The following is a 17,947-nucleotide window of genomic DNA, read 5'->3' as shown; positions in this document are numbered from 1 at the left end:
AATGGGATCAAGCGGACAGGTGGTTGCATGGCTAGATAGCACAAGATTGGACACCTCAGACTCAGAGAGCTGGGAAAAAGAGGTGAGTGTGTGTGGTGGTGGTGTATCTTGCGTGTTTGTTGTAGGTGCCGCAAATTGAGCACTGATTTTTGCAGTTTTGGTGCAAAAGAATGTAGCAAAGTCATCAGTAGTGAGTGTGGAGGATGCGGGTGGAGGAGGAGGATAGAGGAGGGAGGAAAATGTTTTAAAAAGTAAGCGAGGATTGGTGGCACTTTTGACTTTCTGACGAAAGTACGTCTGCTTTGCAGAAGTAACCTCAGTCGAGAACGAGGACAGAAGAATATTAGCATCTTATATTATCAGGTTTGTGGTTTCATCCCTGTAGTTTAGTATAAGATGTAGGGAGAATGCAATTTTCAGGGACTTTAATATAGTACACACAAACAGTAATAATAACAACATTTAACTTTCAATAGTTTATAATCAAGTACCTTGAAATGGATAATAAATCCTCTTCTGATTCTCTGCTCATGTTCAGGATAACGTTAACTTCTTCATGACTGCAAAGAAAAAAATGTTGCGATCCATTCAGCGCCCTCTAGTGGCAAATAATAACCAATAATAATATAATGCTCGGATTCCGTACTTCTTGGGAAAACCAGCAACTTCTTGAACAAAATGTAGCACATATATATGTCTATATTAGCCTTTAGATGTTACAATATAGTTTCCTAGCGCAAGGACAGTGTTTTTAAGACAACATAACATACCTTCACCAAGACTGGATGCGACTCCGGTTTGATGTCTCTGCTGGGTCCTAAAAGCGAAAATGACGGCGGAATATTTCAAATACGTGTATCATTTCCTCCAAAACAACTGTAGAGATGAAAACGGAGGTAAAGAAAGCATTTTTATCCGCATGTAGATCGACTATGAAGCGCACACGCTTGTATCATCATTAATTAAGAGTTCAGGTGAAACGGATATAAAAAACACGACACGGAGAGGCAATTTGATAAAAAAAATAACAACATTACTGCGTTAGAGCTTACATAAACTTTATAACACAAGAGCAACATCACGTACGCATATTAATACAGCTGTTCTTTGTCAGTTAAAACAGTTGACTGTTGAAATTCAAAAATTGTAACCCAACTGGTTGAGTTTTAAAATAAATAACCCAATGAAGGTTTAAAATAACCCAACAAAGCACCAAATATTTTTAACTCAACCATTGGGTTAAATAAATAACCCAACGTTTTTTAGAGTGTTTATATATCATTCATCCTTTTTTTTCGCATCCATGCTCCATCCATGCTTTTCGTTTCAACTTTGTATATTTTTAGACTTTGTAAAGTCACTTCAAAACCAAGTCTTTATACATAACCCTTTGAGAAGCATCAGATTACAAAATTACACAATAAATAAAACAAGAATGTAACAATTTGGATATTTTTTTAATTATCAAAAATAATGGACAATGAAGTCAAACAACAAAACCAAGCTTTACACCTATTACGCTTTACCCTATTAATGTTAATGGATACAAATTGCCACCTTATTATAATAAGCAAGATGAAAACAATAAAGATGTGTATACTAGCAGAAACAGAACTGATTTAATACAGATTGATTCACTTGCAAAGCTAAAACAACCTACTTTTTAAAGTTATAACATATATAGTATAACTTGAAAAGCAGAAATCAAGCAACATATATATATATAATCTAAATGTAATATGCTGAAGTTATATTAGAAAGATTACAATTATGACATCATTTCAAGTAACATATTTTTTTGTGGATCTCAAAAATAAAACTGGTGATATTTTAATGAAATCTAAATATATAATCAAAAGTTTTTTACCAACATTACTGAAAAAGTTGTTTAATGGAAGTTTTAATATGTTATGCAGTTATCCTTATCCCTCAAATAAATTTGTTAAGTGCTTCCTGAGCATCAGTCAGGCGTCCCAGGCGAGCTCGTAGTTCTGTGCGCCTTCTGCTGACCTCCGTGTCCTCAAACAGGAGCTCACTCACATTTGCCCCATCCACTAAACTCAGCATTTCAATAGACAGCATCTCAGCAGTCTGCTTCAGCATGAAATTAGTGACCATCAAAGGTAGCTGGTCAGTCAACCGTTGTGCTACAATCTGAAAAAAAGAACACAGAGGTACTGTAGATTCTTCCAAACACCACAAGCACTGCAATTTGTTGCTGAACACCAGGATCTACCTCGTAATATGTCTCAAGCATTTGACTGTATTTGCACTTCTTGTCAATTAAGGGTAACTCCTCTTCTGAATATCTCTCATTGGTAATCTCATTCAAGGTCTTCAAGAAAAGTGGGTCTTGAGTGAAGATTACGTTTTCCATGTCAAACTGCTCTGAGATCCTCTCCTCAGTCTTGTACTGTTGACTTGACTGAATGTTTTCAGCTTTGTCCTACAATGAAGTGAGGAAATAGAGCTTGATTAAAATTGATTAAAAATCTTTGCTACTAATCAGGAGAAATATTTACCTTGGCAATGTTTTGAAGGACAGGGTAGTTCCTGAAACAACGACTGACCATGTCAGTTAGATGTTTATTGATGATGCCTTTAGGAGAAATACAGAAATCAAGAAGACACATTTGCTAAAACTATAATTAGTCATTTAGATAGCGATCTTTATCTACGTATAAAAATGTATATTGTAGAAAGTTGCAAGAAAGCCTTTGAACACAAAAATGTCTGATGGTACCGTTTGTTTTATGAAGTAAGTCGATTGCTGGCTCCTTAAGTTGGGCCACATGATTCTGCAGAATTGTTTCAAACAGTTTGTAGTTGAAGAAGCCATGCAGTTCTCTTCCTCTGTTTTTCTTCATCAGCTCTTTCACATTGTTAACTTTTTTTTTTTAGAAAACAAGATGGATTCTTTATTAAATTTATTGACTGAGAACAGGTACAAAAGCATTTTAAAGTGACAATTGGTCAGTGGCCCTTGGTGATTCTTATATTGCTAGTCAACAGCTACCAGCACTGCGAGAGTAAAATATTTACAGACCTGGGGCCTCATGTACGAAGACTTGCGTTGAATTCATACTAAAACATTGCGTACGGACAAAGGTAAAAAATTTAGATGTATGAAACCCACATCTGAATCCCAAGCACATTCTCTTTGTACATCCGAATTAACGTGAAACTGAGCGCATGTGCACGAGCGCAAAACCCCTCCCTGCCTCCTCCCCCTAATAAATATGGTAATGACTCTACTTTGGCAAAACCAAATCAAAAAGCAATGGCAAAAGCAAGCAAAAAGAGAAACTTTGAACAGAATGTGAATTGGAGGTGCTCCTATCAGAGGTAGACCTGAGAAAAAGTGTGTTATTTGCAAGTTTGTCCTCCAGAATTTATAACAAAAGAAAAAAAATAGAATGGGAGAGTTTAGCTGACGCGGTTAACGCAGTGGGGACTGAACATCGCACTGTGAGTGAATTAAAAATGAAATGGTCCGATGTAAAGGTGTAAAATTTTGTAGTGCCTATTTAGGCTAAGTGCAAACAGTACACCTCGCTGGAATGAACTAGTTGAGTGATTCCCGCCCATCACCGTTTGATTGACAGAGACAACATAACCAAAGAGAGCGCTAAACAGCAGTGTGAGTGGCGTAGCTCGTAAAGCACATGGCAGCATGTTTTGACACGATCGATCATGAAACCGGTTTGAATCCAGCATTTGAAGAACTCTTCTTTTTTCCCCCATTACATATCAAATTTTGCCTGCTCTTCATCACAAGGAAGACAAGTAGGAATCATTAATAAGTGTGTACTATGTTAAGCGCATTTGAGCATCATATATATTTGCACATTTATTGAATGGAAAGTTTCTGATTCACGTATGCAAATTCGTCTTCAGATAGCGCTTTTATAGCAATGTGTGTGCAGTAGATCGCTCCTTTTTCATTGGGAAAATCTGCGATCGCAGCAAATTGCACTTTAATGTTTGGCTGGTCAACTGCATGGTATAGAAACCTTATATACCTGCTAGACATGCGGATGATCCCATCCCATACAGCTGCCATTGCACGGCTCAAAGGTACTTTGTAGTGTGCAATTTAACACAGTTGCCTTTAGGAGTCGCCAATGGAAATAAAACAAACACACACAAGAAATGTACGTACGCCAGGCATGAAGTTGGCGTAGACCATCACACATTCTCACGTTAATTTCATGGTTAGTAAATCCAAACATGAGTGTGAAAGTTTTTGTGCGTATGCAGCGTTGATACATAAGGCCCCTGATGTCTTAAGAAGCAAAATGATTGTTCTCTGCATGAAATATCGCTAATTATTGCCACTGAAAAAGTGTCCATTCATGACACAAGAGGGAAAAAATGACTTCAAACAGATTTTGAGTATTTGTTACAATGGTAGCCAAAATTAACACCTGACAGATCTGAAAATACTGACTGTTTGCCTACAAAATGTCATGTTATGATTATGTTGCTATAACTTTTCAATTCAAGTTTATTTGTATTGTAACTTTCACAATAATCATTCATCCAATGCAGTTTTACTAATTATTGCAGTATTACATTACAATCAAAATCCTAAAATTTAAGGTACGAGGGTGGACAGTATAGCTGTCAAGCATACACATAGTTAATCTGCAGTTATAACATTTAAAATGGTTGCTCTGAGCACAACATTTATCAGTCGTACTACTTTTATCTTTAATATTTAGTATATTCACCTTTTGCAGCTACCAAAACAGCATTTCTTTTGAATAATATCTTTCTTGCATTGTACAATTTGTAAATACATTTTGATGAAATGCTGGGGATACAAAAATGTTCCCTGTTTGGGAAAATGTTCCCGCCAAAAGTCAAGCAAGATTATCAAACAAATCAACCCCAAATCAGAAAAAGTTGGGACAGTATGGAAAATGCAAATTAAAAAATAGGGATTTCTAAATTTACTATAATTTACTATTTAATTGCAGAAAAAACAACAAAGATTGTTTTATGTGTTCCTCATGATTTTTTTTTTTTAAACACATATTCCAATTTTTATTCTTGCAACACATTTAAAAAAAACGGAACAGGAGCAATGTAGGGTTTAGGGCTAGTAATCGGGGTAAATTGGTTAAATTATGTGATTTTAAACATGTAATTTTAACAGGTGATTGTAATTATAATTTGGTACAAAAGCAGCATCCAAAAAAGGTGTAGTCCTTTAGGAGCAAAGATAAACCGAGGATCACCAGTTTGCCAACAAATACATAAGAAAAATATTGAAATGTTTAATAACGCTACGGTTACCAACGTAACCCTTCGTTCCCCGAGGGGGGGAACGGAAATGCTATGTGGAAACTTCCACTATGGGGATTTCGTCAGAAACCAATCATCTGAAAGAGTATAAAACGGGCCAATGAAATGCCAATGAGTTGGCAGCGTCAGCGTGCACAGCTGGCGTCAATGACAATCAGTCATGCTATAAAGACGCAGCCAGTGCCATGCTCGACATCCTTTTCTAGCTGAAGAGACTTTCACGCTCAACAGCTAAGGGACAATCGTTGTGGCGAAGGAACATAGCATTTCCGTTCCCCCCCTCGGGGAACGAACGGTTACTTTAGTAACCGTAGCGTTCCCCTTCGGATGGGGAACTCCAATTCTATGTGGAAACTTCCACTATGGGGAAATCTATGGAAAACGCCACAACGAAAAAACCTTACTGCGTCCCTGGCGAAGGGTGTGCCACGCAGTAGAGCGAGTGCACCTACAACGCCCCGAGACACAGTCTTCCAACGTGTCCCCTGGCCCTTACTTACCTTACTTACATGTTCAGGAACAGTTATATTTTTCAGGGAGTCGCAAATAACCCAGTAAAATAGGTTCTAATACGACAGTACGTTGGGAAAGTGTTCAGTCCCGATAGGGAGGACGCTGCGGAGTTCACCTGCAACCCAGAGGGGAGACCTGGTGACAACCTATGGACTAGCCCAGAGATGAGGAGTCCTTGCATAAGGATGGTTAGCGGGGAGGGAAGACACGAGCCCGCCTAGAAGAGGGGACTAAACCTTGGCTGAGTGAGCGTATGGGATCGCCAGCAGGGATCACGTATAGCAGGCACCTATACCCAGAACGCGCCCTGACCAGCGGGCATGTCAACAACGTAACGGGCCAACACCTGACTCCTCCAAATGGGGAACAGAACTGACAAAGCTGAAAAAGTGCACGTATCTCCGGGTTAGGGAGAGTGGCGCAGCAAGCATATTTCGACACCTCGACCGAATCGTTTCCTCAATCACCAAGGGTTACCTAATACCCTTGAGGAAACCGGTTCCACTCGCAGATTGTAAAACCTTGCAAATGTATTGGATGTCACCCAACCCGTAGCTCTACAAATGTCTGTCAGAGAGGCACCGCGTGCTAACGCCCAGGAGGATGCGATGCTCCGAGTGGAGTGCGCTCTCACCCCCGGGGGACACGGCTCACCCTGGCTCGAAAAGCGAGGGAGATGGCATCCACTATCCAGTGGGCCAACCTCTGTTTAGATACGGCACTTCCCATCTGCTGACCACTGTAATAGACAAAGAGCTGGTCAGAGGATCTAAAGCTCTGAGAGTGGTCCACATATTCGTAAAGCGCGAACAGGACACAACAATGAAAGGGCTGGGTCTGCCTCCTCCGCGGGCATCGCTTGCAGGCTCACTACCTGACCCTTAAACGGCGTGGTAGGAACCTTGGGCACATAGCCGGGCCGGGGTCTCAGGACAACGTGAGAGTAGGCCGGCCCGAATTCTAGGCACGAGTCACTGACCGAAAATGCCTCCAGGTCCCCAACCCTCTTAATCGATGCCAAAACGACCAGCAGAGCTGTCTTCAAGGACAGAAATCTCAAGGATACCGAGTCGAGTGGTTCGAAGGGATCCCCACGTAGGCTCGTAGCACTACCGTGAGATCCCAAGAGGGCATGAGAGGGGGGCGGGGTGGAAACATCCGCTTCGCACCTCTGAGGGACCGGATGATGAGGTTATGCCTCCCCACGGTGCCGCCATTCACGCATCATGATGAGCAGAGATGGTGGCCACGTAAACCCTCAGTGTGGAGGGCGACAGCCTACGCTCCACCTGTCCTGAAGGAAGAAAGCACTTTCTCGGCGAGAAGCGCACCACTCAGTGAATAGAGTCCACTTCAGGGCGTAGGCATGCCTCGTAGAGTGTGCACTAGCCTGAGTGATGTTATTAACCACCGCCAACGGTAGGTTACCTAAGTCTTCCTCGTCGCGTCTTATGGACCACACGTGGAGGTTCCACAGAACTGAGCGAGGGTGCCAGATGGTGCCCTGTCCCTGAGAGAGTAGGTCCTCTCTCAAAGGGACTCGCCAGGGGGGGGGCGTCGCGAGGAGGGAGAGTTCTGATATCCAGGTCCGGTTGGGCCAGGGGGCGCAACTAGCAAGACCTGCTCCTCGTCCTCCCTGACCTTGCACAGAAACTGCGCGAGTAGGCTCACTGGGGGAAGTGCATACTTACGCATGCCCCGAGACTCGGGGTGGAGTCGCCATTCTCCCGGGGAAGGAGCTGCCGTGAGAGCCCGTTGGCCGCACGGTTGAGCCCATCCGGGGTGTGAATAGCAAGCATTGACTTCAGCCGCGTATGACTCCAGAGGAGCAGACGGCGAGCAAGCTGAGACATGCAGCGGGAGCATATACCCCCCATCCGGATGGCATACGCTACCGCAGCCATGCTGTCCATCCTGACCAGCACGTGTTGCCCCCTCAGCACTGGTAAAAAGCGGCGCAGAGCGAGAAACACTGCCAACAGCTCTAGGCAGTTGATATGCCAATGCAGCTGGGTTCCCCTCCACAGGTCCGCAGCAGCATGCCCGCTACACTCGACCCCCCAACCCGTACTGGAGGCATCTGCCGAAACGACAGCATGTCTGGATGCCTGACCTAGGGGCACACTGGCCCGTAGGAAGGAGGGGTCCTTCCAGGGGGTGAGGGTGCGGCGACACAGCGCAGTGACAGTCAATCGGTGTGTGCCCGCGTGCCATGCGCGTCTGGGGACCCGATCGTGAAGCCAATGCTGTAGTGGTCTCATATGGAGCTAATCCAAGCAGCGAGGCCGCGGCTGTGGATGCCATATGCCCCAGGAGCCTCTGAAATGATTTCAGGGGGACCACCTTTTTTCTGTCGAACTCCCTCAGACAGTTCAGCATTAGCTCGGCACGTTCTCGTGAGAGGCGCGCCTTCATTGTGATCGAGTCCAGCTCCAACCCGAGAAAGGAGATGCTCTGCACAGGGGCGAGCTTGCTCTTTTCTCGGTTGACCTGAAACCCCAACGGGCGGAGGTGCCGGAGCACCTTGTCTCTGTGCATAATCAATTGCTCCCGAGAGTGAGCTAAAAATCAGCCAGTCATCGAGATAATTGAGCGTGCGGATGCCCGCGAGCCGAAGGGGCATGAGGGCACCCTCCGCGAGCTTGGTGAAAACCCGCAGAGACAGAGAGAGCCCGAAGGGGAGGACCTTGTATTGCCATGCTCGACCTTCGAACGCAAACCGCAGAAACTGCCGGTGGCGTGGAAGTATGGAGATATGAAAATACGCGTCCTTCAGATCTATTGCTGGAAACCAATCTCGAGAACGAACGCATCGCGTGATGCGCATCTGCGTAAGCATCCGAAGCGCAGCCTGTGAAGGCAGCGGTTCAAAACGTGCAGATATAGGATTGACCATCGCCCACCGCTCTTTTTGGGCACGATGAAGTACGGGTTGTAAAACCCGCGCTCCATCTCGGCTGGAGGGCCGGCTCGATTGCATCCTTCGCCAGGAGGACAGCAATCTCCTCTCGCAAGACAGGGGCGGACGCAGGACTGACCCTGGTCGCCCGTGAACCTGGGAGGCCGTTTAGCGAACTGAATCGCATAGCCGAGTCTGGACGTATGGATGAGCCATTGCGATGGGCTGGCCCGCGCTAACCAGGCAGGCAGAGCCCCCGCAAATGGTCCCACCCGCACGATCGCTGACGTGCCAGCGGCGGGGCAGCGTGGAGTGAGTGGGCTCATCCGGGGAGCGCTGGGGTCCCACGGGAGAGCAGGAGAGGAGATGTTCTCGTCTCGCACTCAAACTCCAGAAGAGGGGCTGGGAGTGGAGAGAAAGGAGACCGTTCTCTCGTGCTCCATGAGCCATTGGCGAAATGCACTGATCCTGCGAGCTGGAAGGCATAGCGTCCCAGACTGGCAGTGTTCGGGCTGTCACATCCAGAGAAGGGGAAAAAAATGCTCTTTCACTGAGGATTTGATGGCGTTTTTTTTTTTTTTTTTTTTACACCGTTAAATAAAGTGCCCCGCCCTCCAGCGGGGAAAGAGCAAATTCCCTCCTCCTCAGATGGCCCGTCTCAGGGACGTTTCGCGGTCCATTTTACCGAACTTAGCGGCGCCCTGGGCGGGGGACGCTGGTTGCCTGCGCAATGCTTGGCGCAGCCGCGTGGCCGGAGCTGCAGGCGGGCATCCTCGGCGAAAAAGCAGTGGATGTGGATGGCTCGGTGGGGGGGAGCGGTCATACAATCCCGCCGATAGAGACCTCGCTCGTTGCCTCCGACTGCTCTATCACCGGCGTGAATTCCTGGGCGAATTCACAGCCGGTGTCGCCGAACACGCCAGCCTGGAATATGGGTGAGTTAAGAAAGCGAACTTTGTCAACGTCACGCACATCACCAGATTAGCCTGAGGTGGCATTCCTGGATCACGGATGTGATCATCGTCCTTCCCAGGGCACACACGGCCGACTTTTTTTTTTTTTTTTTTTTGTAAGAGCATTGTCGGTTGCAGTGCGGAGCTCATGCTCAGTCCTGGGTCGGAACCATCCTCGCGCAGCCGGGCCAGCGCCTGCGCTTGGTAACGCTGGTAGGTGGCCATAGCGTGCATGGTGAGGGGGAAGGCGCACGCAGCACACTGCGCGAGCCCACTGTGCCCATCCAGGAAGAAGGGGATGGGGAGGCTTAGAAGGTCTCGCCTTCATCCTCCACATCACACCCCTCTAATCGGTCCGGCCGCGGGGCTGGGAGATAAACCATCTCCAGAGCCACGGCTGAAGCAGCCTGGGGAAGCACAGCCACAAAGTCTGCTTCTGGATTCGACGCCGCGCTCATAATCCCGGAGGGAGCGAGCGGGTTCGAATCCTTGTCAGACCTTGACAGCCCAACCTCCAAGGATGGTGAGGATGGAAGCGCACGCAGATCGGGCAGAAAAAAGTGCCCTCAAGACTGCGTGAGTTTACTGTGCACTTCTGGGAAGAAGGGGATGGGAGGCTTTGAAGGTCTTGCCTCCTTATATCCTCCACATCACACCCATTTAGTCGGTCTGGCCGCGGGGCTGGGGGATAAACCATCACCAGACCCACGGCCGAAGCAGCCCGAGAAAGCACGGCCATCATGTCTGCTTTTTAGATGCCAACACCGCGCTCTCCACCCCGGAGGGAGGGAGCGAGCGGGCTCGCATCCTCATCAGACAATGACAGCCCATCCTCCGATGCAGCGATGGACATCTGACCCCCGGTGTCATCAGGTGAGAGAGCAACCATCCAAGGACGGAGCGCTTCTCTTCACCTGAAGCTTGGATGGAGCGCGTGGAGGAGCGAGAGGTCCGCAGCCCGAGGGCGGCGGATTTACTCCCACTGAAACCCTCAGATCTGCCCGAGTGCCAACCGCAGTGCGGGTGACAACTGGGGTGGGTGGCTCTTTTGCAAGAGCGAGCCGCGATCTTAACTGCGCAACAGACATGACATCAGTGATGATGGCATGTACTGCCTGCGAGCACCGCATTAACATGCTGGACCCCCAGACATGAAACGCTGTGCTCGTGCCCATCATCCAGGGATAGGAAACCACCGCATCCAGAAACGCACGGTCGGAGTGATGTCTTGAAAAAGACGCGCTGCACGACCGTGTTGCTCTTTTAGGAAAGCTTTTTTCCCTATATACAAACCGCTCTTGGAGGACCGGACCCAAAGAACGCCAGGCAAGGGAGAAATACCCAGCTTGACCATCTGCCACTGCGTATACGCGCTCTGGACCGGGAGAAGCAGCTTCTCGATCTCTCTCTGTAGACACAGGTTGGAGATACCCTCAAAGACTCTCTCAGAAGCTTCGTGAAAGGCTCTGAAAGCGAAAAGGATGTCGAGCATGGCACTGGCTGCGTCTTTATAGCATGACTGATTGTCATTGACGCCAGCTGTGCACACTGACGCTGCCAACTCATTGGCATTTCAATGGCCTGTTTTTATACTCTTTCAGATGATTGGTTTCTGACGAAATCCCCATAGTGGAAGTTTCCACATAGCATTGGAGTTCCCCATCAGAAGGGGAATTATCGTTCATGAGAGATATCACCACATGGGCTCAGGACTACTTTGGCAAAGTACCACAATACATTTACATCCACAAATGCCAGTTAAAACTGTACTGTGCCAAAACGAAGCCATATGTTAATAGTGTCCAGAAGCGCCATCAACTACTCTGAGCTTGAAGGCATCTGGGATGGACCATCACACAGTGGAAACATGCACTGTGGTCAGATGAATCAGGATTTCAGGTATTTTCGTTATTTTTCTGGACCACAGACAAAAAAGATCATCCAGATTGTTATCAGCAACAAGTCCAAAAGCCAGGGTCTGTCATGGTATGGGGTTGTGTCAGTGCCTTTGGCAAAGGTAGCTTGCACTTCTGTGATGACACCATTAATGCTTAAAAGTACATAAAGATTTTGTTGCACAATAAAGCGCAATACATGACAACGGAGACCCTGATACTGTTGCCCACCTTAAGACTTGTTTGCAGTAAGAATGGAACAAAATTACACCTGAAACACTTCATCGCTTGGTGTCTTCAGTCCCTAAATGTTTTTAAGTGTTCTGAAAAGGAATACAACACTAAAGTAGTGAAGGCTTTACTGTTATTACTTATTTTGTAATAACAGTACTTAACAATACAGTATATAACAATACTTATTAATATGTTGCAGTAACCAAAATTGGAATATGTGTTTATTTAAAAATCATTAGGAACACATTGAATAATGTTTGTTGTATTGTCTGCAAGATATACATATTGTGAAATTATTAAGTTAACAGTCAATGGTTGGGTTCTCAGTCCAGAAGGATCATCCAGATTTCATGAACAATAAAAAAGCAAAAGCAAATGTTCGTCGTGAGTTGGGGAGAAACAGAACAAATTGCATATGTGATTGCAAATGTGTGTAAATGTACCATGACATGGAGGCAAGATGCCTTCATGATATCTTTCATAGGACGTCTATGGATATTACATTTTTTGAAGTTAGGGTTGTACCAGATGTGCTAAACCTGTTTGCCACTATGTCATTATACGACAGTACACTCATTGTCATGATAAACAAAAGTTAAGTTTCATGCTCAGAATTATAATTTTGCTTCATAAAACTTCAATATATCACCAAGAAAAAAGATATTAATTTTGTAAAGTGCAATTCATGACACACTATGCATTACATTTTTAGCTAAAAATCTTCTTTACCCAGTGTTCTACAGAAAAAAATGGCCTGGAGTGTTTGTTATTGAGTAAATTAACAGCAGTTTTAATTTTGGTTGAACTATCCTTTTATATGTATAGTGCTTTTTGCCAAATTTTAAATATACTGACAGCGTGATTTTTTCTGGTTAAGAGTATAGTTCCACTTCCTGAATTCTCCTCGAAGCTCGGCAAACAAATTTTCCTCAAGCATCAGTTCTCCAGATGATATGGATGTGACATTACTATTGAACTTTTTTATGGTCTGTGAAAAAAAAAAAACAGGAAAAAAGTAAAATCTATGTAATAAAACAATCAAGAAAATTGTACGTATGTATGTATATATATATATAGAATTTTGGTACAAATCTGCGGATTTATGCGGAATGATTTTTGGGAGTATCATAACTAAACCTTAATTTATGAACTAAAAAGTAATATCTTCTTAACTTGTATTTAATGTCCACAATGCAAATCCAATTAGATCCACTTTATTTGGTAAATAAAGCATGTCTCTCATATAATATCTCTACTGAAAGACTGAAATCTTATGAACATTTTCATATTAATCAATAATATTGCTGAAGTTAATTTAAAAACTGAATAAATATGAATTTATACAATGATGGGCTAAAAATCAGCAGAATTCTGCGCGTGCAGATTCCGTATGGGCCTAGTCATGGGTTTGTTGTTCTGTTGTTTTTACATGAGTTGACAGTACAGAAGAAAAATAAGACTGTTGCAAGGTGTGAGTTTGAGTTGCTACCCTTAAATGTAGTTTGTTTGAGGACACGTTGTTTTTTTGTTTGTTTGATTTACATTACATAAACAATTACATTCTGTCAAAAAAGCCATGTATTTCATAATCAATATTACACATAACATTAAAATCTATATCAACATGTGTATGTCAATAAAAGTCTATAAACATATAAATATAAAACTATATAAATATTTATTTAAATGTATAAATAAATTGAATAAGCATATGTGCTTGTTAAAAGTCATTACTTGCATTGATAAAGTGTCATGCATTTTCAAACTTCCATATTTACATATTTTAGTTTTGTCCAGCATTTGCAATTAAAGATAATTGTCTTTGTTATATGCTTAAGTGTGTCTTAAACTATACTTTATGTATAAATTGCTCCCTGTTGCAAAGTTGTTGTTATGACCTTTTCGAATGATCAGTGGATGTTTATTTTTAAGTTTAACTGACCTGTTAACCTTACATATCAGAGAGACACTAACATTTATTTTTAGAGTTCTCATCTACCCCATTGGACACCAGCCATACATGGAATAATAGGCTATAAAAAATCTGAAAATGACGTGATGATTTGTGTTCCTACTTTAATGAGGAATTCTTTGGCCCCCTTGGGGTCTTGTGGTGGTCCACCTTCACACTCCGTGAGCTCATTTTTCACATTCCACAACAGTTTTTTGACCTGCTCATCAAGCCGTGGCAGTGAATTCTGATTTAAAAAAGAAAAATAGTCAAGCTCAATTTAGTGAAAGTATCTCAATCTATCCTGCCACAAAGTTTATTGTACCATTTAATTCATTCACAATATCAATAGACTTTTAGGTTGAGAAGTTTAGAAACTTACTTTGATGTGATTAACAAGATCATTGGTCAATTTCCCGGCAAGACATTTAATAGTTGCTTTATTCTCTGACAACAGACATCTGTCAAAACAAAAATCATAATGATAATAATCTTCAGGGTCCTGTCAGTAATGTAATTTGTTACATATTGGTACTGTAGCACAACTACAATTTTACTTTGACGAAAGTTTGAAATATTTTTCCTGAATATTATTAAGAAATGTAGCATAGATACATTTCTGTATTTACATCATAACAAAACACTATCTTAAAATACCAAAGGGAGGTGCACGTGGTATATTCAACATGAAATGCAAGATATGACCATAGAACACAATGTAACAAAGCAAACTAAGGATTTTAAAACCTAAAGATGTCATGGTTTTGGAAGAACTCTTTCTCCTCTTCTAGCGCTTCCTCCAATGGAATTCTCTCATCAATCTGCTGTTGTCCTCTGCACTTCACCATGGTGTAACCTTTGCGGAGATGAATCACTTTGTTGTTTACAACTTTTAGAATGCCTTTCTCTGTTCCCTTATCTATGAGGTCTGGCTTTGTCAAAATTGCTGTGAGAATGAAAAAAAATGTATTTTGTAAAATAATAAAATAACTACTTATTTGTTGATATAGTAGCTGCTGTGTGGATCATTATTTGTATTACCAACAGTTCTGATACCCTCAGGGTCTACGTTTTGTGCAATTTTTAGTGCTTCTGTTGTTGCAATGTCGACATTACAGGGGACAACTACCAGGTTTATAGTCTCATGTTTCTGAACATATTTCATGATCAGACGTTTGATCTACAACAAATAAAGCATAGTTGAAATCCTGGACTAATACAGTACAAATTTGACACTAAATGTTCCATGCATTCAAAAAGACTTTGTATTGCTCACCTGATCTCCAATATCCTCTGGTTGTCCTGCTACTGGGACTCGAACAATTCCTGGTAGATCAATCAGTGTGAGGTCACACACATCGTTTGACATGACCTCTAAAGTGATGAGGTCATCACAGATCTCAACCCCTTTTCCTGCAAGCTCATTCTGGGCTGTAACACACAAGTTGCATAGTAAATTGTTAATAGACATTTTTTCCCCTTAAGATGTGAACTATAACACAGTTGTCAAATGACACTGTTAGCTTAGCATCATGCAGTTTTACTGACCGTCTGTTATATGTTTTTCAACATTGGAAGAATTTTTAAATTCAAATTTCTTCACATCGTTTCCTTTTTTATCTGCTTTTGATTTAGACCCTGAAAAATAAAATCTTGGTTAAACAGGTATAAGATCAATAATGTTTTAGGTGTGCAGCCATAGCCTAATGTTAAGATAGTTTGACTTGTGTTCTAAAAGTCACAGGTTTGATGCCTGGAACAGGCAGGTAATGTAGGTGGCTTGAGTGAAAACCACTGATGTCCTCCACTCTCAATACTAAGGCCAAATAGTATCCGGGCAGCCCACTGTTCCGGGTTGCCTGTTCATGCGTGTGAGTTGCTTTGGATAAAATTGTCTTCTAAATGCTTACAAATAATGTAGAACCAGTTTAAGAAACCCTTCAGGTTAAGAAAACTTTTTTTTACTAATATTGTGAGCTAATGATGAATCCACAATTTTTTTTTCTTACGGTAAGTTAAAACAGCCTTCCACTCTACTCCTGTAACCTTCCTCAGCCTCAGCTCTAGAGGACATCTGGTGATAATTCCTACAGCAAACAAAGTTGAGTTAGTAAAAAGGAAAACTAATGGTGGAAAATTTGAGCACAAGTGCATTATATAAAAAAAGTGCAGGTCATGGCTGAAGAAATAATTCTCTTTACATTCTCTTACCACCGCGTCCAAACTACACACTCGACCACATGCAATAAAAGGTATCTTCTTCATGTTAAAAGGCAATATTAGCAACATTTACTTTAGAAATACCTTTCTGTGCTATTCATTTATGATTTAATGCTTAATACATAACTACATGTGATTCTCTTGTTTTTTCCTCTTGCTCACTCTCTCTTTTTCTCCATGATTTCTGAGATATAGAAATAGTTTCAGTCTGAGGCTGAGACCATTCTTGGGTAGGTGCGAACTAAACCATCTTGCTGACCTTAGAGAGTTCAAATTTGTTCTCACCACTTCCTCTTGGTAGTGCAACTCCAGAAAGAGCTTCAAGCACAGAGCTTTTTCCAGAACTCTGGTCTCCGATCACTACAATAGTTGGTAATGACACATCCTTTTGAACGCCAACTGACCTCAGATTGTCGATCAGGTCAATGTAGGGACGAATGTTCTCATCTAAATGATGGTGAATCTCTCCCTCCATCAACTGACTGTGAAGATAAAAAATGTACATTTTATTTGTAAAACAACATTGTACTCTTTCATTTACTTTATGTCCTTTTATGCCCATTCTCTTATTTAATTGATGCCATTTCAGATTTGAAAGCTTATTCCCTAGAATATACTTTAACTGTCTGTACTGTCTGCATAATGTCATTATTACCTTGAGGACGGTCCTCTGGCAACTGTGCAGACTGTCTGTGTTTTCTTTCATTTTCGAAATTTTTCCAAATATTCAAAATCATAAAATTGTGAGGCATTATTTTAAAAATAGTGGTGATTTGAAAGTGAGTCATGACATGGCCAAGTATGGTGACCCAAACTCAGAATTTGTGCTCTGCATTTAACTCAGCCAAGTGCACACACACAGCAGTGAACACAAACATCATGAACACACACCCAGAGCAGTGGGCAGCCATGGACGAGGAGCAGTTGGCAGATCAGTTGGGGAGCAGAACTCAAACTTGATCACAAATCCAACTCTCTAACAATTAAGCCATGGCTGCCCCCTTAGCAATTTCTCTGAGCAGGAACTTTCACACGTCGACATTTGAGTATGTTATGCCCCTCTATCATATTTATCTGAGCACTATATTTTGCCAGGACAGGACATTTTCCAAATGAAGAGTCAGACACCTGATTTCGGATCTAGCTGTGTGCCAGTGAATGATAAAGCTCCCATGGGAGATGAATAGCATGCAGCAATTTCAGCCATTTCTCTCTCCAGATAGGAGTTGGTGAACATGGGACATGTGAAGAGAACATACACCATCCCTGATTGTTGAAATCCCGACCAACACATATCAACCCTGAAACAAAGTTTGAAACTGGCACAGGCTCTTAAGCAGTGTTCCATGAACCTAAAGCCTGAGACACAGCAAGCCTATGCCAAAGAACTAGCACCAACAAAAACTACTATGTTGTTGCCTCAATCAAGTTGGTCATGTCTGGTCTTGTCTGCACGCGAACACACCAAATGGACAGAAGTACACTGAAATGAAAGTGTGCATTCTGTATCTGCATAAGACATGAGGAACCTGAGATTCGCACATACAAACAATAAACAGGAGCGTTTAGTATCATTTTACTATACTTGTATCTTGGAAAGTTGTCACAAAGTTATTTTCAAAGTTAAAAAAAAACAAGATCTTCCAAGTGCCAAGATGTCTTTATTTCTACAACCCCAAATCAGAAAAAGTTGGGATAGTATGGTAAACGCAAATAAAATAAGAAAGAAGTAATTTCTAAATTTACTTTTACTTGTATTTTATTGCAGACAATACAACAAACATTCTTCAAACATTCTCATGATTTTTATTGCTGTTTTCTTTCAAAATAAACACATATTTCAGTTTTGGTTCTTGCAACACATTTCAAATAAAGTTGGAACAGTAAAGCATTTACCACTTTGTAGTGTTGCCATTCCTTTTCATAACACTTAAAAGACGTTTAAGGACTAAAGACACCATGTGATGAAGTG

At 42.6% G+C, this 17,947-nt stretch overlaps 1 protein-coding gene across 1 annotated transcript; it reads right to left on the bottom strand.

Moving 5' to 3' along the window:
- Window positions 1–1,438: 1,438 nt before the first annotated feature.
- On the bottom strand, window positions 1,439–16,480 carry LOC130219023 (interferon-induced GTP-binding protein Mx3-like). The gene is made up of 13 exons (XM_056451294.1): window positions 16,261–16,480; window positions 15,765–15,842; window positions 15,304–15,393; window positions 15,032–15,186; window positions 14,797–14,935; window positions 14,503–14,701; window positions 14,138–14,216; window positions 13,880–14,002; window positions 12,660–12,792; window positions 2,744–2,887; window positions 2,523–2,599; window positions 2,237–2,446; window positions 1,439–2,154 (listed from the first exon to the last, which is right to left on the bottom strand). The coding sequence occupies exons 1-13, from the start codon at window positions 16,478–16,480 to the stop codon at window positions 1,930–1,932; spliced, it is 1,872 nt and encodes a 623-aa protein (XP_056307269.1). The 3' UTR covers window positions 1,439–1,929.
- Between the last annotated feature and the right edge of the window lie 1,467 nt (window positions 16,481–17,947).

The sequence above is a fragment of the Danio aesculapii genome, chromosome 25 (assembly GCF_903798145.1).
Source record: "Danio aesculapii chromosome 25, fDanAes4.1, whole genome shotgun sequence".
Lineage (NCBI taxonomy): Eukaryota > Metazoa > Chordata > Actinopteri > Cypriniformes > Danionidae > Danio > Danio aesculapii.
Note: the sequence above shows the minus strand (reverse complement) of the source record. Positions and strands in the feature narration are given on the sequence as shown.

Excerpts from the sequence above, each read along its gene's own strand:
- LOC130219023 (XM_056451294.1), bottom strand. The coding sequence starts at position 16,480 with ATGTACATTTTTTATCTTCACAGTCAGTTGATGGAGGGAGAGATTCAC. Across the intron at positions 15,187-15,303 it reads TGAAAAACATATAACAGACG|CCCAGAATGAGCTTGCAGGA; the intron begins GTCAGTAAAACT and ends TGTGTGTTACAG. Across the intron at positions 2,155-2,236 it reads TGCTTGAGACATATTACGAG|ATTGTAGCACAACGGTTGAC; the intron begins GTAGATCCTGGT and ends TCTTTTTTTCAG.